The 25072-nt window shown below is 35.9% G+C and overlaps 3 protein-coding genes across 7 annotated transcripts in view; 2 read left to right on the forward strand and 1 right to left on the reverse strand.

The window, feature by feature from the left end:
- wnk4a (WNK lysine deficient protein kinase 4a) overlaps window positions 1-10385 on the forward strand; it is a 64433-nt gene extending 54048 nt beyond the window's left edge. For 2 of the 5 annotated variants that reach the window (XM_073866554.1, XM_073866555.1), the window contains exons 17-21: window positions 69-159; window positions 3702-4290; window positions 4415-4620; window positions 7325-7428; window positions 8180-10385. In XM_073866554.1, coding sequence (XP_073722655.1) covers window positions 69-159; window positions 3702-4290; window positions 4415-4620; window positions 7325-7428; window positions 8180-8188 — 999 coding nt within the window. In that variant the 3' untranslated portion in view covers window positions 8189-10385. Of the gene's footprint in view, window positions 1-68; window positions 160-3701; window positions 4291-4414; window positions 4621-7324; window positions 7429-8175 lie in introns of all 5 variants that reach the window. The other 3 variants (XM_055175877.2, XM_055175878.2, XM_073866556.1) reach the window with 3 other exon arrangements.
- An 805-nt stretch (window positions 10386-11190) lies between these two features.
- On the reverse strand, window positions 11191-12511 carry coa3a (cytochrome C oxidase assembly factor 3a). The gene is made up of 2 exons (XM_055175880.2): window positions 12276-12511; window positions 11191-11739 (listed from the first exon to the last, which is right to left on the reverse strand). Exons 1-2 carry the CDS (start codon window positions 12478-12480, stop codon window positions 11636-11638), a joined length of 309 nt encoding a protein of 102 aa, XP_055031855.1. The 5' UTR covers window positions 12481-12511; the 3' UTR covers window positions 11191-11635.
- Window positions 12512-13078: 567 nt separating this feature from the next.
- Window positions 13079-18443, forward strand: cntd1 (cyclin N-terminal domain containing 1; the record flags this gene model as incomplete). The annotated part of the gene is made up of 7 exons (XM_055177068.2): window positions 13079-13244; window positions 15256-15331; window positions 15669-15849; window positions 15935-16097; window positions 16342-16486; window positions 16708-16804; window positions 18048-18443. Coding segments are annotated over 7 exons (930 nt in total), but the record flags the coding sequence as incomplete, so codon positions are not given.
- Between the last annotated feature and the right edge of the window lie 6629 nt (window positions 18444-25072).

Here is a 25072-nt window from a genome sequence, read left to right on the forward strand (position 1 = left end):
TAAACTGTTATTGACTTCAGTTATGAAACACAGATTTTGCCTAATGAAATGGTCTTGCACTCTTCAAGGTATCGTCATCCAGTCCTAGATCACTGTCCCCCCCTGCACCACCAGAGACTACCACAGTATCTCAATGCCAAGAAATCTCATTAGCATCTGGTAAGACATTTGACCAATAAACACAGGCACACACATACGCACTTATGCAACCCTACAATGATGTATTCCTCTCTTGTTTTCTTCATTGCACAATGTGGTTTCATCATCATCTCGTAGTTGGTCTAAATACATAGCTTCTCGCACTCACAGAGTTTTGTGGGCAGCCTGTATATGTGTTTGCATGACCAAACTATCTGGTGGTAATGTTCCTAGTAGTATTAATAGCCTTTATGTGTTCTTGAATCTAAAGTATGTTGGTAAGACTTTTCATAATGTACTGGACCATAGTATTCAAACCAAAGACCGGTTAACCTTGCAAAATTTAACAAACATTTAAAAGAACTTGCTGTTTTTAACCTACTGTGCTGAATTTATACTGCCAGTATAGCAAAAGTAGTTTTGTACCGTACTGTTTGTACAGCCAACTACGAAAAACCACCCCAGACGTATTAGTCACACGGCTCTCAGTTTACACACAGCGTGAGTCTGTCTGATCAAAAAATGCTTTACAAATGACAGTTTTTATTTAAAGGTTGCAGTAGGACAATTATTCAAAATTACTCTTTACGCTTTAGTAACAAAAGTTATCTGTGAGAAGATGAGTTATATTTTGTGATTCACTGGAAAGCTTACATTCTTCAACTCTTTATACACCCATCTTTGACATAAATGTGGGCGCCGCCATCTGAATGTGTATGTGGCACATGTACATCCATTATCCACACTTCAATCCAGTAAAACCTTTCAAAGAAACTTCCAGTAAACAAGAAATACAATATTGGTTTAAAAAAAACTGATATTATGCTGATAAAAATATGCTGATTTAGCTGGTTTATTTATTCTGCTACTATATATTATTACAAAATGTGATTACAGTACAGAATATATACGACATAAACTGCTTATTAGTTAATGTTTATAACAGTTCTTAATGTGTTCGCACATACTTTTTTTAAATAGGCTTGTGCCGATAGACCACCCAGTATCATGAAATTACGTACCTATAGTCACGTAAATCTTTTCAGTGACACTGACACGTTTTCCACCTTTTTGCGTTGAACATGTCACATATTTCTGTTTACATGTCATTTTCACATATTTGTTACTGAACAGTCTTGTACTATTTTTTTACCATTGTCGCTTCGGTTTAGGGTTAGATCAAATCTACATCAAATGACAACCTTACCCAAACCCAACTCTAACCCTAACGCCAGGCAACAATGGTTGAAAAATCAGAAAATATAAAAAAAAATCATGAAAAAAAGGTATTAACCAATACTTAAAAGACATCCTAAGGCAAACACCAAATCTAAAGCTAAACCGAAGCGTTGGTTTGAAAATAGGACAAAACAGTTGAGTAACAAATAATTTTTCTAATTTTATTACTAAAAACACATAAGTGCATAAGTGGATGGCAAGCCATGGAAAGACGGTTCAGAATAAATGGTTAAGTTGATTTCAGCTCTTTAGTGTTTGTTCACTTTTATTTCCTTATAGACAAAGATAAATTCCCACATATCTGCAATGCCTTTGATTATTTAATCAACTTTTCTGATGGCATACACACACACACACACACACACACACGCACGCATGCATGCACGGACACACACAGACAGACTAAAAGTGCTTAATCATATGCATATTCCACATTTTATCATAAGTGTTTTAATGCAGTGACTTGCACAGGTCTTGGTCTTGACTTGGTCTCCACCCTTTAAACTCTTGGTCTTATCTCGGTCCCGGCCTGTCTTGGTCTTTGCTTGGTCGCGGTTTAGGTGGTCTTGACTACAACACTAATGTTCACGCAAAAAGGCGAGGGGACGTGTCAGTGTCACGGAAAAGACTACGCGACTATAGGTACATAATTTGCGCGACTATAGGTACATAATTTCATGATACAGGGTTGCGATAGACAATAGTATTGTTCATCAACGATCGTCGGGCATATCGCCAATAGCGGGCTTTCATGACAATAGTTAGCGATTAGTTATTATTATTATCATCATAGTTTCCCATTAACATGCGCATTGCGTGCTTTTCTTTGCATGAGAGGGTTTGTGGGCTTCACTTTGGTTGAGAGAGCTTGTAACGTGTGCAAATTACTTCTTGCATGCACCTGGATTAATGTAAGCGTCTTGGACTCTTGCTCAGACCTGAATGTGCGCGGCATGGCCTCCTTTTAGCACCTGAACAGCGAGTGTGCACATGACTGGCACGCAGGAAATTTTTGATTTTGGATTTAATGACACGCTCTGATTAATGGCATCAGTTTTAAGAAGGTTGGGGTCATGACAGTGTTGCCCTTGCTTCTTTTTTGTCCACCAATCAAGTGACTTGTCATAAATTAGTCAAAAATGGACAAATAAATAAATGAGTAAACTATTGACAACCCCACCCCCCCCCTCCGTTACTATCGTGTACGATACTATCTCACGATCTCAAAATGGAGCATATCGCCCAACAATAGTTTAAATAAAGCAAATAATTTTAAAATAAGGAAATAATTTCATAAGCCCTTGTCTCCATCTAAGAGGTGATGTAATAATATTTCCATAAAACTGAATACATGTAATAGTTTATTATGGCTTGTTCAAATAACTTACAATGTGTTGAGTGAAAAAGATGCTGCTGACCAGTGTTGGGAAAAGTTACTTTTAAAAGTAATGCATTAAGTTACTCCTTTTTGAAAAAGTAACTCCAATATGAATGTGTACATTTAAAAAGTAATGCGTTACTTTACTCGTTACTTCAAAAAAGTAATATTATTACATAATGCACGTTACTTGTAATGCGTTACCCCCAACACTGCTGCTGACTGTTGGACCGTGTGAAGCTTATAAAAACTCAAACGTCGATTAAAAATTGCCATTTAAAAGAAAAACCTCACACCAGAGGGACAGTTGTGACATTTTAAACCAACGCCTAAAAAAGCCTGAAAAAATATGTCTTTCCATGTACAAAGTACACTCAACTGACTTTCCCATTGTAAACTTACTGATATATCTCTGTGCTTTTATATTTGCGCATTTATTACCCATCAACAACATGAAATTATTGAATATATCTTCATATGATATATCAGGCCACTTCTTCATTTCATCCTCACACTGGTTCATACATGGCAGGTGTAGTAAATATTTACCATAACTGTTTAAATCATGTTTTATGTGTGCTCCCACCACACTATTTTGGCAATTAAAATGGACGTCTCGCACAAAGAAGGGAAATGCATCACATCACTTTCGCATTCGAAAATAAGGTGGATATTTTCTTATGTGTGACCCTGCCTCTGAAATACAGGCTAAAACTGTCATCATCTGAATTTAGGAGCATCAAAGTTTGATTTCAATCATTGATTTTATATAAGAGTTCATTTTTTACATGACCTTACTTAGTCAATATTAAAGATATTAAGTTTATATTTCTACAGAATGTTCTTTACGTGATATAGGATGATTTTATAGAAAACAGTCAATCACAAAAAAGACCTTAGTGGGGTTTTCACAGGCGGGGTCACATATATACCCTCTTTCTTGCAGAGACAAAGTCTATTGTGACTGTGGGCCGTTTTCAGGTGTCCCCCAGTAAAGCAGTTCCTGCCCCAGACATTGAAAAAACACCCAGTAAAACATCAACCGCACCTTCTGTAGAAAAAGACAATCTCATCCAGTCGCTGGATCAGCCTTTGGCGACTTTTGCATCTCAGGAGCAAAATTGTCCAGCAGAAAAGACTCAAAATGTTTGTGAAGCACCATGTGATCTATTAGCTTCTGCTAAACCGTTCGAGATGCAGAGCAGTCGGAAAGAAGAGCAAGTTGGACGGGTTGCTCAAGAACAGGGTGAAGAACATAAAGATGAGATCCCTTTAGATAAGAAACACAAAAGGAAGAAGGTTCGCAGAGTGGATTGTGGGACAAGTCTCTTGGGGACATCTGTGGACAGTGGTTTTTCTGTTGCTTTGGACCCAGAAGGACGGGCGTGGGATGGCAACACAGGCAGTCCTCCCTATCCCAGTCCTCTTCAAAACCTCTGGACCAACTACACACGGAGCTCCTCCTACCTGAGCAGCGACGAATCAGAGAGTGAGGATGATGAGATGTGGGGGGAGCTACAAGATCTAAGGGAGAAGTAAGTGGCTTCTCATTTTAATTAACAAACTAATGGCTTGTCTTCAATGTCTCGAGCATAATTGATGCTTAGATTTTATCTTATCAAATCAAAAGGTTGATTTAAGTCGTTTCTTTTTTATCAGGCATCTGTGTGAGGTCCAGAGTCTTCAGGCGGTGCAGAAGCGAGAGATAGAGGAACTTTATGCCAAGATGGGGAAGGTTCCTCCCCCGTGTATGGTATCTCCAGCTGCTATGCTCTCCAGCCGCCAGCGTCGACTGTCTAAAGGAGGAAACTTCCCTTCATCGCGTCGCAACAGCCTACAGAGATTGGATATTCATCCTTTAACAGGTTAAACACTGATCTCAGTATAGATTCAATTGAACCTTAATGAAAAACAATAGGCTCTCTTCCAAAATAAAGAAAATATCTAAATGATATCACTCCAAATGATTACAATATAGTCTGGTGTTAAAATATTGCTACACTCACTGTAAGAAGAAATGATCCCTACGGCTGTCACTGGGGCGAACCCTTTAAAAAGTACACTGTTGCATTTTAAGAGTTCTTATACCACGGGTCTGTTGAATGCTGCATTCTGATTGGCTGAGAAATGTTCTATGGGTGTTGATTATTTTTCTGTAAACCGCACACCTATCTTTTCAAATGTCTTAAAAATAGGCACCAGAGCAATGTTTGTGGTAACCGTGGTATAAGCGGAATAATTGACTCCGGTCCTTTGAATTATTTGAAAATAATGCACACCTGCGCTTCGCGTCGTGCCGCATTACCACCTTGGTGTGCATTATTTTCTTATAATTCAATGGCCCGTCGTCAATTATTCCTTACATATTTGTACCTCAGAGGTGCATATTGGTATCAAATGTAAGGGAGAGCACTGCACAAAGTAACCCTTTTTGGCTTTGGCTCTATCATTCAAAAAATATTTAAGTTAGATTAATCATTAATCATTAACACACACCTCTCTGCTACAAATAAACACTTAGAGGCGGTTTCCCGGACAGGGATTAGACTAGTCCTAGACTAAAATAAATGTAAGAGCTGTTCAAACTGAAAACAACTTGCACTGACATATCTTAAAATACATCAGTGCTTTTTGTTTTGCCTCAAAATGCACACAAGTAATATTTTTATTAAGACATGTTTGTTCAAACTAGTTATATTTCCTAATTAAACTAAGGTCTAGTCCTGGATTAAGATAATCCCTGTCCGGGAAACCACCCCTTAAAGTCTGTTTGTGGGACCTACTGTTATCTTACAAATACACCGAAAGTGACAGGAGTGCAAACATTACCCCATACTTGTAGATGGGGTTCATTGTAACAAACAGAGGATTTTTAAAAACATTAAATTATACAAAAAGGTTGTGCTTTTGCTTAGTAGCCTTATTTTTTTTAGGTTTAACTACACAGAATTCATGATAAATTAATGTATTTCATAAAATGTCATAAAACTGGGGCCCCCTTGGCACCATCTCGCGGCCCCCAGTTTCAAAACCACTGAACTAAACAATAGCAGACAGAACAGCAGGCTGAATAGATGTCTGTACGTTAAAGTAATATTATCAGTTATTTAAACCATAAACCATAGCATACAGAACTTACCTGGAAGGTTAAATAGTCTAAATTAACCGAACAAGACAACTAGCGTGAAGCTCGCATACTCGTCATTTCACATCACTGAATTCATTGAATTACATAAATACAGAAGCAGCATATGGCGGACTCTCACGGCTGTAGACGGTGATGTTGTCTCTTGCCTCATAAATGTCAAAATTAATTCATACTGACTTAGAAGGCGCACCTGACTATAAGACGCAGAACCAGCCAAGTTATGAAAAAAACGCGGCTTATAGACCGAAAAATACGGTATAACTGCCTATAATAGATAGATATCCATGCCATATTCATCCATCCATGATCCTTCATCTAACCATCCTTGTATTACGCAGCAATGCATAGAAATAGATTAAATAAGGGCTGTACATTAACACAAAAAAATCAAAATTGTGAGTTACTTTGCCTCATATTGTATAAACAGTTATTTTGATGTTATTATCATTGTATAGCCGAGGGTCATTTTAACACTGTGTGAGAACTAACCCCGCTATGTAAAAATGTTTTCAATCACAGCTATCAGTTACTAGGTGTTGATGACATGTTATAAAATTGTGTTGTGTTTTAGGTAACAAGACTGTGATTAAAATAATATAAGGTTGGATTTGGTGACTATTTAGAAATCGAAGATGAAGAAATTTACTTGTATGCCTAAAACACTCTTTCAATATCTTAATCTAAACACATCAAAACTTTTCACAAATTCACTTCTGACAGTAATAGAAAAGACCAAAAACACAGATTGCTCGGCTCTGTATAAATATGTAAAGTAGTTGCGTTACAATTAACCCCGCGTTACATATTAGGACCTTTTTAAAGGGCACTGCCCCACTGACAGCTTGGGAACATTTTTTTGACCATTTCTTCTTACCGTGAGTGTCTGGCTGGCACAGTGATACTGTATAGATAAAAAATATCTATTCTATTCATATTTTACTAATACTTTTGCTCATATTATTAAGAAAGTAGAGACATCAACAGTGAACAGTCAGCCCTATAGGCTACAGTACACAATAAAACAACGTAAGGGTACAAAGGCAACACACATATTGATTAAATGTATACCTTGTAATGCATTGTAAGTCACTTTGTATTATAGTACTACTGTATATGTGTTAAATGTATAAATGTAAATGTCCAAACTTTGGTGGAATAAAGGTTATTTTTGACAATTTCTTGCTTTATATTTCTTTTGTGTATTGCATTATATTCAAGAGCTTATTGTTACAATGCATTATGAGATTGACAGGTCCACAAAGGATAAAAGCAATCTTTTGAAACACCCTTTAGGGAGCCTGCCTACAGTATGGAGTCACGTTACCAGATTATGCAGATGTAGTATTGTGCTTTAGTTTCATATTAATTCATCAATGATTAATAATAATGAACCATTTTCTGTGTGATCTTCTGGTCTTTAGGAATCATGAGGAAAAATTCCCTCAGCGGTCACAGTAGCAGTAGTTCCCAGGAGGGTTCACGGCCTACTAAAGGAGTGACGTTTGCTTCTGATTATACTATAATGGTATGTTGCATTCACATCTTGGGTGTGTTTGTGATGTTAAACAAACCTTTAATTACCATCACTTTACTCAAATCAAAAATCACCGACCAAAATGTGCATTCTGGAGGAGTGATTGCCTCAAAATGAATGCTAACTTGTTTAAATACACATAACACAGTATTATTCCAGCTCATATAGACACAAAAAATAGCTTTTGTGTTCTAACAGTAGACTTTTACAGTAGTTTATTTCTGATAACAAGGGAAATAATCGACCTTCTTTCATATATCATATATTACACATATCAACTAATACACTGAGCTAACGTTACTGTAAAATGAATGTATGCAGTGTTAGCTACAGCTCCTTGAATTCTTGCCTGGCAGCCAAACCTCTCCACACAGTTGTGATCCATGCCCGTCCTCTCGCCTCGTCTTTAGCAAACCAAAACATTTATTTTCGACAAGGTATTTGTTTCAGAGATCAGTTTAGCCACTAGCCAGACCAATAAATAAATACAGACCAGAAGTTCACTTTGGTTCAGGTGCGTAACCGTGCATGTCCGATAAAATTGTAAAGAGAAGTTAGATGGTACAGTCTGTAAATAAGACGCAAATATGCTTTAATGTATGTTGTTTTGCGATTTTTTTTATGCAAGGAAAACCTTTATCTATTTAATTTTTAAGTCAGCTCTTGAATGTACCAAATGAGTGTTTATCTCACTGATATTCTCATACAATGACTCTTTCTTCATCTCTTTCATCTTAGTAAGAGTCCTTAGCCAGAACTACATCAGACTACCTCACTGATTCGTGACTGATCCTGAAACACCTGAGACTGAAGCAAAATAATATTCATGGATAAGCAGCCACAGAGGCGAGACTTTCCTTGCTGATCCAAGAATGATGATCTGGGCACGGTCCGCCACAATCACCGTCCTCAGACAGCCTCTCATTGAACTCAATACAGTCAGCACTGTATCATACACTGACATTATATACAGTAATACAGGCCAAACTGGAAGAATAAACAGAAAAGGTTTTACAGCTGGTAAAATGTGATGTACATTTTCTTTAGCAGAAATTGCTGTGTGAAGGTTTGACTTAATCTGCTTTATTTGTGAATAGCCATGTGTTTGGCGAGACTCTGCTGTATGTGATGCTGTTGTCATTGGATGATGCTCATTTATGGCTCAGCACTGAATATAAGTCTTTTTGCACTTTTTATCAAAATATACCCTGGATATGCAACCAATGAGCCCTGAACAGGCATATATCTACAATAATAATCCATTATTGGATCAGTCCTGCTGTTTCTGTTCTTTTGCCTGTGTTTGTGCTGTTGAAATTTCAACACAGACGTGTCTTTGTGATCTTATCCAATCCAACACAATAATCACTATAAACTTACCAGATCCGGACCACAGATTCTTCAATATTTCTGTTTTTTTTTTCCATTACCTGTTGCAGGGTTTTAGGATCTCTTTTAGGACACAATTCAATGTGAATTGAAATAATAGATACATATAAAAAATATATTTTGAGGGTTGGTGGGTTTGATGTTTGTGGCCCCAAGCTGTATTTGGATATTTAGATCACACTTACAACGTATGATGGGTTTTTATATTATACTAAAATATTAATTTATTTTTAAAATGATAGATATTCATCCATCCATTATTCAAATCTTTTTAGGGGTCGCAAGAGTGCCATCTTTATCCAGTACACACGCACTGACACAAGAAAAACATGCAAAGACCTCCTGAACAATAAATGTAAAAGAAGACATTTTCTGGTTGTCAAACGTAATAAAAACACGTCTATAGTTAATGTGAACTCTGCTAGGGTGACTTAAGAGGAACTGAACTTATACACACTAAATATTACCTTGTGATCAGTTAGGTAGAAGTAGTTACTGTAGGAAGTTAATGTTACTTTTGATATTTAGTTATTTAATGCAGCTATACACCTATAGACATCTCTACATATTTATGTTTGACATACATGTCCAGATCCTTTTAGGGGCCAACTGTATATATATATTTTTTGTTTTCATGATTTATTACGCCTGCTTTGAGATTTCTGTTTCTTGAGATGCAAATGTATAAAGAAGCATATGCTTATGTTCATGTATATATATATTTTAAGTGTATTATTTTGACTATGACTATTTTAGAGATAGTAATTTTGTAGCACAACAAAAGTTAAAACACAAGTATATCAGCCATATAAAAACCTTTTTGAAAAAAACAAAAACATGTATATAAATATGCACACTGCACTTTGCATATGCATATGTTTCAGTTTCATTGCGATGGCCTGCCAATATAAGAACAGTACAGTACAGCAAAGACAATAACAAACAGTTGGTTTCTAATGTTTACAAAGGGCAGTCCATTAAAGTTTTGTTTTTATTATGGTTATCAATGATCAGTAAAGTACAACATGAATGCTTTATGCCGTTTTAAAGCATTTTGTCTATTGTATTATATATGGTAGTGTTACAGAAAAGCTGCATATGAACTTAAATTATATTTAGGAGGAAATGACAGATCTAAAACAGATTTATTTTTACTATTAAAGTTGAATAGGGTTTAGATGTAGGCTAATAGATTTAGATGGAGTTTTCTGTCATGACGATGTCTTGCACCTTTGCATACAGATTGTAACATACTTCTGTCTTAAAGTGTTACGTTTCACACATGCAGTACATATGCCAGCAGGGGTTTATTCCCATAACCTGAGAACATTCATTAATGGCTTATTTAAAACTGTGAAATTGTATGAATGCCTTTATATACACTATGAACACACTGCTGAGGAAAGAGTTTAAGTCTTTTATCGATGCTATTTAGATTGGGGTGTATGGGACTTTATGATGGTTACAGTGTGCATTTAAAAACATTGTGGCTTTTCTCTTATGATTATGTATCATAAATCACATTTGTAAATAAATTCAATAAATATGAATAAAATCACTATTATTGGTTGAGCATTTACTTCAAAATCACAATAAGGTGAGGCATATTATAAACCTTATTGTCTTCTTTTGAGGAGATCTTAGATTGTTTTAGATGCATGTTGGTAAAGCTCCAGTAAAACAAATTATGTTGTGGTAGACACATTCAAAGTAAATCTAACAACTAAGATATATGTTCAAACTTTTAAACAATACTAACTGGCCCTCATTTGTTTATAAGCAAATCATACAACAATATTTTGTTAACTTGTAACAATGATTTATTTTCCTTTAAAAATCATACTGTCCACTGTTACTGTGTACAATGTGTGTAAGAAAACATCAGAATATGGAAAAAACTATGCACGTTTACCCTGTCATTTCAAAATGATTAAAATAAGAAAACGTAGATAGTTTCTGTACTCACAGCATATAAGAATGGCAAAATAGAGAGGGTGTGTCACATCAGCAAATACCTCATAATGACAGCGAGGATAGTAATATTAGGCACACATGCAAAAAAATCACTGCAAAAATAAATAACAAATGATCAAAATATCTCGTTTTATCAAATAACTTTTATAGATTTGAAAAGTATTTTTATCGTGTGTCATTTTATGCTCAACTGTAGTTATCCGAGCAATGTGTTAGACATGCCAAAATCACACATAAAAATAAAATAAGAAACATTTTACAAACTTACCATGTGCGTAAATGTTTGACCATTTAAAACAAAACCTCTGCTTAACAATATGTGCTCCTATTGTGATTAACATAAGGTCCCAAAGGTACTTTAAAGTAATTTCCCACCATTACACACCATACTAATATTCAGGACACATTTATTGTGTTTATAAAAAAGGCAAAACAAAAACATTTTTACAACAAATTGCTGCAAATCTTTTAAATTAATTGATTTATTTATATATCTGTGCCTAAAGCAGAACTTCCAGTAAAGCTGATATGTAATTACTGCAGAAATCATAATAACAGTGGATATTATGAATTTCACTTTCCATGTTTCTACAATAACACGGAATTACCATAGTCCATGAAAAATATTTACGGTCAAGACAAATGATTATTTCATTTCAACACAGGCTAGATTTATGTGTTAAAGAGTCTTCACGTATGAGGAATTGTTAAATGTATCTGCTGCCCTCTGTTGGCCGTCGGTTTGAATTGCAGTCATCGGTGACCGTCAGGGATGCCAAGTGCAACATTCTTGTGTTATTTTTTGTAGTATATGCAGAGATAAACAGATGACAGTTCAGTTGGCTCCTGTCTTCGAAGTGTGTATTTTAGCAATCCTTGCTTCTTCATCTATCTCATCCATTATTTTCTCCTGTGATACAGAGTAGAAAGTGTAGCCGTCTGGATGCAGCTGGTAAAGGAATATAGTAGTTACACAGATCCAGTCTGACTACTAGGTTACAGGAACTGCTAAACAAAATAATAATTATAGTTATTAATACTTCAATTCGCATAACCCATGACAAAAACATGACTAGTGATGATGTAACGGTGCACTATTAAGTACTAAAAACGTAATATCTTGTAACATAAACCAATGTACTGTATATGAGTTATGGGTTCTAATAACATGGTTTGGAACAGTACTACAATTAAAAATAAATTATAATATAATACTAAAAACTTTAAACATAATTTACAGTAAACCATTTAACATGACAAACTTAATAGGATATCTGCGCGTTGGTTGATCATGCAATAATGCACCCACGTGTAAATTAGCACATATTATAGATCTACAAATTATCTCCCATTTCTTATAACGTTACCTGTTCAGAAATGTACCAAACCGGATAAATTACCGGACTGAAGACAGTAGGATAACTCACTCTTACATCATGCCATTATAACCTTGTATAACAAGTTGTTAAGGATACAAATGCCAAGTACTACAGCTCCGATGGCGAGTCCTGTCGCAACGTTTCGACCCCTGAGCTTCTCTGTTTTCTTCTTCCATTGGGCCATTTCCACTTGTCGGATAAATTGCAGTTGTTCCCTACTGAGTTCTTCCTTTGTAGGGTCTATTCTCTTTGCAAAATTGGCTTCAGGCTTTGGGTCCCCTTGACTACTCTTGTCAGCCATGTTAGAAGCGCTGTCACTGTGACGTAAACGAGAGGTTATTTACATGTCAATGCTGCACTGTTTTTGCGCAGCTAGCTTTTGCAACCCAACGTTAACCCAGTTAAACACATTTTATAAAAATGTAGAAATGAATGTAAAAACATCTTAAAAACATCTTAAGTTTACTGTGCACTCTAGTTTAATTTAAATGTTTTAAATATATATTGAATACCTCAAGGTATGCGTCATTTTGTCGCAGTGCTTTTTTGTTTCTTTTCTCAGCGCATGCTACTGATAGTCCAATCACAAACGTTTATGATTAATAAACAACAATTTTGAAGAATTAATAAACAATGATATTAGAAACTTATAGTGAATATTTTATTGATACCACCCGTTAAAATAATCTGATTTAAATAATTTTACAGTTTTTTATATGTTAAATAATTTTAACATAAATCTACAGATTCAAAGACGAACGAGCGCCATCTTACGGACATTTCGCCACAGTCGCATAAATAGGTGGATCTTGAAAACCGGACGTCAAATTAAAGACTATTAATATAGTTAATTATTTGTGTAATGATAATTTAGCTCGACGAACATATAATGGAAAAAAAGAGCGACGTTATCATCTCCACACAGCAAACCAAGAAACCTGAGGTTTAGGGATGTGTCTATAGACATTTTATCTGATACTCTCGCCTACCTCAATAATATAAACAGATCCAACTTAAAAACTGTATCGTATCTGTGTGGAAATCTGAAAGATCAAAAAATAGTGGGTAAGTGTTAGCCTCACAATAGCACAATAGAAGTTTGTCTGCTTCTGTCAACCTGTTTTATTTACCTCAAGAAATACTGAGGGTGTTAGCTAGCGTAGTTCACTAATGTTATCAGATGGTAATACAGGCAGATTTTGTCATAAATGTAATAAAATACTGTATTCATGTATCGCAGTGTTTACATTGTAATACAAAAAAAAAAGATTTTACAATTGTACAAAAGATTATACACCATAAACACCATAAAACATTGATAACCATGTTTAGGGGTTTAAGGGGTTAACATTTTTTTTGTATCATTTACCCACCCTGAAGTTGTTTGAAACTTGTATAAGGGTATGTCTCAGATTTAGGGCCAAATTAGGTTACTGCAATTTTCAAAATTAAAATTCCAAATTTGACTAACTGGTATTATCAGTCCTTAAGTCAGGAGCGACGTTATGAGCTTGGCTGAGAGACCATAAGATAAGGGAATTTATGATTTTTTTTGCCATTTTCGTAACGTTAACTATGTCAAGTAAATGTGTCTTTACCATCACATCATCGAATATATGCAAAAAATTAAACTTAAATGATAAATCAGTGCTTGTAAAACATTTTGTGGTTTCACATGTAATCGAATTTATCTTTTAAAGAGATTTTTATTTGCAAGATGAATTATAGTCATTTACGTATTTCTGATTCATCAATCTACCCTGGCTTGGAATATAAGCTTATTTTAAGTGAATGCCATATATCAAAACTTTTTAATAGTGATCATTTAGACTGTTCAACATTGTCAGAATGTATAATTGTAGGAGGCTTTTGTTATTTATACATAATTTATTGGCAAAATTATGTTTTGTGCTGGTAATGACTGTGCTGGTAATGACATTTTTGTCAAAAAAATAGCCCTACTAGCTAAGATGTAACATGTAATGTAATGTACACCATTTTAACTATTAAAGTGATACAAATATTTCAATAATGTTTAAAAATACAGAAATACAACACATATGGTAATGACGCACAATAAGTGTACATGCCCAAGACAAAGAATAAAGAGTAGATTTACTTACTTTTCTGGACATCAAGGCATCAGTCTGGCAGCTTGAAATCCATGTGCTCCACTATGTCATTAGCTTACCATGGCTACCAAATAAACTTTTGATAAAAAACAGTGGAAAAGTCCCTTTATGCAGAGCGTGTTGGTAATGACAGCTAAACCATCCTAGACAGCAGACGACTCTGAGCCAGATCCGCACCGGATCAGCGCCAGATCTGTTGACTTCGGCACAGATCCGGAGCGGATCCGGCCCAGAGTCGTCTGCTGTCTGGGATGGGACAAGTAGAAATTACGCAAAATAAAGTACAAAATGCATATATATGCTTATCTGTGCATGTAGTTTATTAGTTCAAGTAACATTTAATTCATATGCATATATTTTATTTATTAATTTATGGTAAATAATGTTTGAAATATGGCACGACATGTGAAAACTCAACACCAAAAACAGATATTGTACCACAAAACACCAATAAAATGTGATAAAATTATTAGTAAGAGCAGCCATAAAAAGTCTAGGCTTGTTTTTGTTTAAAAACAATTATTGGTGTTCAAATTTATTAGATTTGATTCTTTTTAATAGAATTACACCCTGGCGACATAAATAGGCCCGAATTCTGGGAAATACCCATAAATGTCTTTGTTATGCTGAATACAAAGGAAGATGTTTTAAGAATGTTTGTAACTAAGCAGATCTGGGGCACAATTGACTCTCATAGTAGGACAAAATAATACTATGGAAATCAATGGTGCCCCAGATCTGTTTTTTTTTTTTTAGAATATCTTCATTTGTGTTCAACAGAACAAAGACATTTATACAGGTTTATACATGAGGGTGAGTAAATGAAGACAGAACTTTCATTTTTTTGGTAAACTATCTGGCACCAGCTATTACTTTAAAACTTTTTATAACTGCATTATCACATTTGTGTTTTAAAATGATGCAGATGTTATTTTTATCCACAGAGTCTGTGTTTTACGTTTGTGCTGAACTAGGACTTGACCCTGTGGTTGGATACTATGCCATTGAGATACTGAACAGGTAACTCAAATACTCATGATTCATTTTATGAAGTTTATTCAACTAAGTTCGGGAGGAGCATGGTCATGTGATCCAACCAATCAGTGCAAAGAGGTGCCTATAAATAGCAGTCCCTCACCTCTGTCCCGTGACAGATTTTTGCAGCATCCCTCCTCCACCCCGTCACCTCACTCTCATCTAGTTTCATTTAACCCAGTTAAAGAGGGGGGAGTACTCTGGATTTGGGCTAAAATTCCGAGCTCGGAGCCCTCTCCTCGGAAAGCACGCCAAATATGCTTTATCTGATTCCCTATTTAATGAACAACCTCATTAAAAGCTTCACTTTCTCCTACTGTAGGTTTCTGGCCAAATATCTTGAAGGTCTAATCGTCAGCCAGCGGAAGCAACCCACACGAAGTCTTTCATGTAAGGACAAAGGAAACTATACGGATCTCATCCACCAAACTCTCAAGGAGAAGTTCTTTCTTCTCACCCTCTCCAGTGTTCAGATAGCCAGCAAACTGGACCTGCACTTGAATGTACGAATGCAGAACACGATGAAGAACAAAAACATTTTTATATCACATTCATATAGTGGTTTATTTTGGTTGTTTTCTCATCTAGGTTGTAAACAACGACGTTGCGCTGAAATTTCTGCACTCAGTCAGTTACCCTTGTACCAAAGAGAAACTCCTGGACACGGAGATTTTTATTTTAAAAACTCTCAACTTTAATTTGAATGTTCCAAACGCTTTGACATATGTGGAGACTCTTTTGGAAGTGCTGGGTAAGTTTATTCAAACTGCAAGTATTCAAGGTTCACGCCATAAAGGCTTTAAAAGACCTCCAAGAGTTTAGCTTAAAGCAGTTATAAAATATTTTGATGTGTTTGCCATTGTTGTTTGTGAAGGAATGATATTATGGAGACATTTCTACGCTCCTAAACATGACACGGCACAAAGCAGAACGTGATTGTTTGCTTTACGTGTCGTGAGTGGTTCTCATGAGATTAATACTGTGACTTCCCATAGGCTATAATGATCCATCAGCCCCTGTGGAGCAGCTGCACCATCTCTGTGTGTATGTACTGCAGTTCATTTACCTGCAGAGGGAGTCCATCTACAACACATTGCTAGTATCTGCCACTGGATCCCCCAATCCTTCCTATGAGCAAAGGTACAGGCCTTTTTTAGGGTATTTTATCTTTCCCTGTCCACTCTCTGAAGATGAAGAATACTTTTATTTTGACATTATTCTTTAAAGGCACAATATGTAATATTTTTGCATTAGGAAATTAAAATACTCAATTAAAAGTAGTGTTGAGTTAATCATTACACTGTTTGGTGGTGAACGCTGCCACAGCTTGGAAAATGTAAAATATCTTGTGTTTGTGACAGAGCCAAGTTTATGTCTGTGACTGAAGACTTCATGCTTTTGGGAGTTGGAGTCATTGCTGTTGCTGCCTTTATTCATCATATCTCAACATGGGAAAAGGTATTTAAATAATAATCATTTCCTAGAAGCAGCACCCAGAGAAGTATATGATTTTATCCAGGGGGAATGTAAAAAAATAGGCAGGTTGAGGATTTGAAAAGTTGAGTTTATGTCAAATTTTTATAACTTTTGTCTGGAACACAAATAAAATGATAGGTGCAATGTTTATGCTTTTCTTTGCCCTATATGTTGAAAATGAATAATGACGGATGCTGTCGAGCGCTGTAAATTACGTAGCATCATGAAGTAGCTTTGAGTATTTTTAGCATTTTACATTGATCCATTTTACATTTATTGTGCACTACAAGCTTAATGTATAAATTTTTTTATCTGTATGTGTGTTCCTTGGGTTCGAACCCATGACCTTTTGCGCTGCTAATGTAATGCTCTACCACTGAGCTATAGATGGGGACCACTTTGATTTTACCATTGTGAAGCTCCCAAATACGGTTTTAGAGGATTGGATTGTAGTGGCCAGATGTGTGGATGACATTTTAATACTTTTATGTTTTGATTTTTGGTGTTTGTTTTAGCATCTGAGCCCACATTAAAGGGGCCATGGCACAAAACATTTTTGTAAGATGTCAAATAAATCTTTGGTGTCCCCAGAGCACATATGTGAAGTTTTAGCTCAAAATACCATATAAATAAGTTATTATAACATGTTAAAATTGCCACTTTGTAGGTGTGAGCAAAAATGTGCCGTTTTGGGTGTGTCCTTTAAAATGCAAATGAGCTGATGAAATTCAAACACTGATCACAATGATGGTGGTTTGTTGTAATTGAAACTCAATTGTGCTTTTTCTGCACTAAATAACTGTGGTTGGATAGTGCAGATTAAGGGGCGGTATTATTATAATAAGAGCTCCTTATGACATCATAAGGAGAGCCAAATGTCAACAACCTATTTTTTCATGTGCTTGTAGAGAATGGTTTACCAACACTAAGTTACTGGGTTGATCTTTTTCACATTTTCTAGGTTGATAGAAGCACTGGGGACCCAATCATAGCACTTAAACAAGGAAAAAGTCAGATTTTCATGCCATGGCCCCTTTAATTGTCATTGGAAGTAAAAGAGCAGCATAAACATTTAGCACTTGTTTTTGTATTCCATTGAAAGAAAACCATTTGAGTTTGGAATATCATAAAGAAAGGCAAATATTAGTGCAAGCTGCTTTAGATAAAATTGTCTGCTTAATAAATAAATGTAAATAATAAGTGTTTTAGTTGATGTGCGCTGCAGGTAGTGGAGGAGCTCACAGGTGTCACAGGAATTTCCGTCCAGAGTATTATGGACTATGCATATGTCACCCTGATGCACATCACCAAGATCAAACCCATCTGACTCTTGTGTGCTTTTAAGTGTGAAGAGCCGTTGTGAGCACACAGTACAAATTAGTAGTACAAAAACTGGTTATCTGTATATCTGAATTTTAACAATGAAAGATATTATTATTATTACTACTATGGATTGTCTGAATTGTAAACAATAACTAATAAACGCCAAAAAAGATGTTACGGATTGCTATGCTATAATAATCTCTGAACATTTTTCAACTACTGTTTTTTGACTAAATCTTCCTACTGTATGTGTTAAGAATAAATTATTAATAAAAATAAATGTACTAGCTGGATTGCATTGGTCTGTGGTTTAATAAAAAATGCTGTTGTCATACATTTTCCTGGTTATGCCTAATAGGCTTTTGCTGAGCCTCACATGAACAAACAGGAAAACAGCTCTCATCATTTCCACATTGGTAACGCTCATCCTTGGTAGATCCTTTGAGGGTATTTTGAGTAAAACAGCTCAATACTTAATGAAGCACATACGAAAGATCTAAATCGGAAGGGATTGAACCTCTTTTACAGAATACAGCAGTTTGTTGCACATATCCAAACTCATTGAAACGATGGGAAAATATACAAACAAGTGAGCATCAATACATAACCTAAACAGTCATTATTTCAGCTTGGTCCATTTAGTGGCACAGAATACCACGTTTCACCTTTAAAATCGACTCATTGAGACAACAGTGGCTATTATCACACTGGAACACGTTTAAGAGTAGCCATAATCCTTAATAAGCTGTCTTTTATTTGAATTTCTCTGTATCAGAAAGCCACTTCTTGACTCTATGTGCAATATATCAAGCAGATAAAGGAAGATAACAGATCCCAACTATAAAAAATGTCTCTTATCTGATGGTCCATACAGTAGCTCTAATTATGTAGACTACAATTGTGGATTTTCTATCTCGCTTTGTAATCTTATATATATATATATGACCACTTTTTTAATAACACATGAAGCTGTTCTAACATCATTATGATTATATTTTAGGATGTTCAGTCCAATGCTTTGAGTGCACTCCTGATGAATGGTTGCTGGAAAGCCAGTGTCTTTTGCCAGGTCAAAGAGTGGTTTGGTGGGGGAGATGCAGATGACAAATGCCCCAGGTCATCTATAAACTATAGACTCTAAAAGTTGGCAGCATGTGTCATAAAATAAAAATCAAGGTTGTGAATATTTATGATTTAATTTATATACAGTACAGTAGGCAAAGGTGTTGGGGTTCAGGTCTGGGCTTTGTCCAAGGCAGACCATCAGGCTAATTTAATTGTACTCAAGTAAAAGTAAGTAGTTTTACTTAAAGGGGACATATCATGAAAATCTGACTGTTTCCATGTTTAAGTGCTATAATTGTGTCCCCAGTGCTTCTATTAACTTAGAAAATGTAAAAAAAAAAGAGCAACCCTGCAACCTAGCTCTGGCAAACCACTCTCCGCAAGCACGTGAAAAAAGTCATTGAAATGTAGATCCCCTTGTGATGTCACAAGGGGATAATACCGGCCCTTAATCTTTAGTGCAGAGATCAACTCATTTGCATTTCAAAGGGCACACCCAAAAATTGTAAATTTTTGCTCACACCTACAAAGTGGCAATTTTAACACGTTATAATAAATTATCTATTTTGAGCTAGAACGTCAGATACGTACACTGGGGACACCAAAGATTTATTTGACATCTTAAAAAAAGTCTTGTGCAATGTCCCCTTTAAATAAAAGTACACTGTAAAAAATTTGCTGTAATTTTGCAGCTGGTTGCCAGTAACTTACTGTAGAAGATAAAGTCTAAAAATGTTTTATGTTCATTTAACTTTGAACAAAATATTGCCAGTAAATAACATCAATGTAAAATCTACAGTAAGTTACTGGCAGCTAGTTGCCAGTAATACCCAGTAATACTGTAATTTCTACAGAAATTTTTTACAGTGTAATAAAGTATAGAATATACTAGATTTTTATGTACTTAAGTACACTGTAAAACATTTCTGTAGAAATTACAGTATTACTGGGTATTACTGGCAACAAGCTGCCAGTAACTTACTGTAGATTTTACATTTATGTTATTACTGGCAACAGTTTGTTTAAAGTTAAATGAACATGAAATATTTTCAGTCTTTATCTTCTACAGTAAGTTACTGGCAACCAGCTGCATAATTACAGCAATTTACAGTGTATTTAATGCAAAACGACAACTTGTATTTATGAAATGTAGTGGAGTAAAAAGTATGCTATTTATGCTTTGGAACGTAGTGAACAAGTTTTTCAAAGAAAAACACTGATTTAGTACAGATACTTGAAACATGTACTAAAGCAGTAAGTAAAAATAAACGTCACTGTCCATCTCTGCTGAACAGATAGAGAGGACCTGCAAGATATCACAAAGTTGACTAAAAGACCACAAATTGGCTTTGCAAGCCTACAGTCAAGTGAGCTGATGGAGTTGGTACTGCTCTCTACGTTCTTTGTGAGTGGACGTGTCAGATGCGGGAAAAGTCTGAGAGACTCTCACAAAATGGGAAAGCTGTGGGGATGCCTCTAAGTGAAGTGAATTCTCTGACATGGCAGGATTAGTTCAGGTGATGTTGGTCTTGACTAATCGGAGAAGAAGTGGCTATCAATAATCTCTAAGAGTCAGTGGTGTCATGATTGGGAGTGAATTTCCTCTGTTATCTTTCACAGTTTAGCTCGAACACAAAAAGAAAGCAGATAATAAAGGCCTTTAGGCTTATTTGAAAATTACAGGTAGACATTTAAGAGATTGGGGTCTTTTATTAATGGTGATTGTAGGAGTCGGGGGCATTTGCGTAATCTTTCCTTTTTTACAATTGTTATATGGTACATTTTATGCTAAAAATTTGAGTATTTTATCACCAAAAAAATAAAGCCATATCCTCTACAAGATTTTTGGTTAATCACTGCGTTACAAGCATCTTTGTTCATGTCAGGCCCATTGGAATCCTGTATCATGAGCTGGAAAGACGTGTCAAGGCTCCATCCCTTCCATGAGGTCACCATAGCAACCCGTGTCTTTTACCAGTCACTGGGGAATTCCGTTTTTCACGGCTCTCTTGCCAAGTAAGCAATTGCTGCCCATCCTCTGTCTGCCTTTTGCTTGTCTTTAGCATCCAGTTGCTATGCAGCTAATGTTGCCATTACCATTATCACCACAACATAAAACATTCTCGATCATTCTAATCTCTACAGTATGTGCAGAACAGTCCCAGTTTTGATCAAATAACACACTGACTATCACTTATATTCATGTTGCTGCCCTTGAGTGCTGCTGCTATTTTTTATCGCAAGATAAAAGTAGAATTGTGTGGGCTACCACCTACTGACAGTCAACTGTGAGACATGATAGGGTGATTTCCTTCGAAAAGCAAATGATTCTGCTGATACATATCAGAGTCTCAGCGTCCTCTGAGAAGGAAATAAGTAAAAATAACACATTTAACATATGTATAACACAATATCACATTCATGTAGTTATGAACTTTTTTTTACTTGCACCAATGCATTCAATTAAGTAGTGGTAACAAATTCCCTCAATTATTATTTTTTTTAGATTGAATGACAGTTCTGCTAACTGCATTATAATGAGACTTGTAACGTGTTGGATAATAGTTGTGTCTTTATGTACTGAAAGTGTTTGACTTTAATGGAATTCAAATATTGGCATTGAATGGTCTTTTGTGTTTAAATGCCCTTTAGTACATTAGAGACAGTGGGATGTTTAAGAAAAAGATGTGGTTGAAGAGGCAGTGCTCCACTGGGACCCTGCTTGATTCAGCACAGTGGTGGAGTTTATTAAGAAGTTGTGGGCAGGTGGGTCTATCTATGTAGTAACTGCTTGCCAAATATCAATGGTTCAACTTAAAGATCACCTATTTCATTATTACTAAAAAACAACGTTATTTTGGGTATTTGGTATAATACAATGTGTTTGTGTGGTTTATGGTTCAAAAAACAAATTTATTTCCATATGCCGTACATTTTTGTAGCTTCAGATATTCTGCTTTCCTTAAATGCTCTGATTTTGTACAAAAATCATCGATTTGAAAAGCTCTTTGTCCCTGATTGGCCAGCTATTCTGTACGTTTGTGATTACCTCTGACTAGACGTCTTCACGGGTCCACGTAGAAACGAAAACACGAGGTCCGACCCGAGACCCGTTCAGGTTCGGTTCTAAAAGTTTCACATGTGCCTCGGACACGGGTCGGGTACAATAATAGCGGCTTCGGGTCTCGGGTAATTTAAAAATGAATGTGTTTTTTCTGAACGGACCCGAGAAGACCCGAACTCTCTCGCCTGTGTGCGTCAATGTCCTTTTCAAACCTCTCATCTGTTTGCCAAGAGCGCTTGCGACATTGTGTGGTTGTCGGAAGGTTAATTTTCGTTGAGACAAACATGTCAGTCAATTATAAATGTACATTTTAGCGGTTACGTTGGTGTCGTCGTCAGATAACAAAGTAAAACGAATGGAGCAGCTCGCCAAATTGGTTGCAAGGCCATCGGAGTTTCTTTCTGTCTGACTGCTGCGCGTGGGTCTGCAGAATGCACACACGTCAGTGCCGTTTACATTCGGTTTCAGTCGGGTTAAAATTTTTTTTTCACTAGTTTGGGTCGGACTCGGGTCTAATTTTCTCGGGTTTGTCTCGGGTCGGGTCTTTCTTTAAAATTGTTTTATTTATGCACGTCGGGTTCGGGTATGAAGTGATTCGGGTCATTTCGGGTCGGGTACATTTCTTTGGACCCGAGAAGACCTCTACCTCTGACGTCAGCAGGAAATGTGACGCTCCCTACCATGTTTGAAAGATTCGGTTACCATGGGTTTACACCAGATGTGAGTTCAACGATTTGCGCGAGTAGATTACATACAAAGTCAATGCAAAGACGCGTCCTTGCGTGGGGTGATGCAAATGATGCGATATGGGTGGCTCGTTTACCGCGGAAACACGCGCTATTCACCTCAAACGTGTCTTTGTCCAAGTTGAAAATATTCAACTCGAGCGAAAAATTTGCATGACATAAAGTTAAATCCCGCGATTAATCTAGAGTGAGTAACGTGATGGCCTGTGTTTGTCTGTACTTAGCATTACAGGCTGAGTCCGAAGCGGAAGGAATTATGATAATGTCGGTCTTGTCTACATCACCAATCCCAGGAAGTAAACTGTTGCCTACAATCCGTGTGTTTGTTGTAGTCCAAGAAAGAGATTTACGTTGGATAGGATAACTTGCATCATTGTTTACTTAGAGGGTTTGTACCTTTTACATATCATTAACATTAACTAATACACACTTACACACCAAAGGAAATGTAAAAACATTAATCGAACAATAGATGCTCTTTAAAGTTAGTCCATGCCAAATCCAGACTTTTTATTAGCATTGAAGTTAGAAGTGATGAGTTTAGATGCACAATATCCAAAGTGCGTCCATGTTTTCTTGTAAAATAGTATTTTTTATCAGGCTCCTACATTAAGGTTCAGTAATTTGGTAATTTTACTTTAATGGCAATGAAAAGGTTATTCAAATGCCTTATTTTCACAAATGTCACTTTATTAAATTCATTGGGATTTAACAAATTTGGCTGTTTTGCTGCAAATTTTTGGTATTTTGTAAACTTCATTTTAGTTTCACTATATCTTATTTATATTTCTTTTTAATATGATTTTTTTTTTACAAAAAATAAAAATATTACTAAGTAGACTCTAGTTAATATGAGTGCATAATAAACCTACATGCATACTAATAACCAATAAACTAAATTATAATTAAGTATTAAAAAATTAGCAAATGGTTGTTTAACATAGTTTTAGATGAAATAAATTAACTTAGCAGGACATCACAGATTGTCTGCTTTCCATTTTCCATTTAGTATTTAATCTACCCCTGTGTCTGTTAAGCCTTACTGTTTGGATAAGGACTATTATTCCAAACATGTTGATGGAAATAATGTATTTTGATAAGACAGAATAGCTTCTGAGTGTCTGAATAAGAAGAATGGGTTGTTCAACAACCATTAGTTAGGCAACATGTTAAGTAGACTGATATCATAACTGTAAAACATGCACACATGTATGGTCATTGACAGTGAGATTATAACCTTATTTGCTTCAGAATAAAGTGAAGATTTAATTTTGTATCCCTAGACAACTAGGGTGAAAATTAAACTGGAATTTAATGAGAGAGGGGTAATGATTTGGGCCACACGGGGGAACTACAAGAACAGATGGATTGACTGAATAATGTATTTCATAATCTTCATTAAGTTAACAATGGATTTTCTGATGTCAACTTCTGGTCCTCCAGACAATGCAAGAGAATGTAAAGTTGCGCAAAAGCAGGTTGAGAGAGAATGCACTGTGATTCCTTTAAATGCATAATATTTTGATTGACATCTTAAGCAAAGCTTAATGACAGCAAAGCTTAATGGGGTCCTATTATGCCATTTCATGTTTTCTTTTCTCTTTGGAGTGTTAAAAACTGTTCGTCCGTAAAGTCACAAAGATTAAAGAGATATTTTTTCTAAAAGGCTTATCCATGCCTTCCTAAAACGCCTCATTCAAACACTCCCCCACATATCTACGTCACTGTGTGGGAAGATTTGCATATCTTTGATTTGTGTTAACGCGTCTCATTCACTTTCAATGGGTGACGTCATGCATAGCCGAACTGAATTGTGGATCCGTCAATGTTGTTGCTCGCTGCAGAAGTTGAACATTTCTCAACTTTTCAAGTGGCAACGGGTGCGTCAGCCAATCAGATCACCTTATGCAAATAACCTAGACAGACCGGAGAATGTGTAGCGGCCACTGTAAATGTATGCATTCCCTAATCAAATTATTGTCACATCAGCATGTGCAGTAGTGAGTGTAATGTTAATAATAATACACTTTATTTTATGTAGCACCTGCTTTA

The sequence above is a fragment of the Misgurnus anguillicaudatus genome, chromosome 4, assembly GCF_027580225.2.
Source record: "Misgurnus anguillicaudatus chromosome 4, ASM2758022v2, whole genome shotgun sequence".
NCBI classification, from domain to species: Eukaryota; Metazoa; Chordata; class Actinopteri; order Cypriniformes; family Cobitidae; genus Misgurnus; species Misgurnus anguillicaudatus.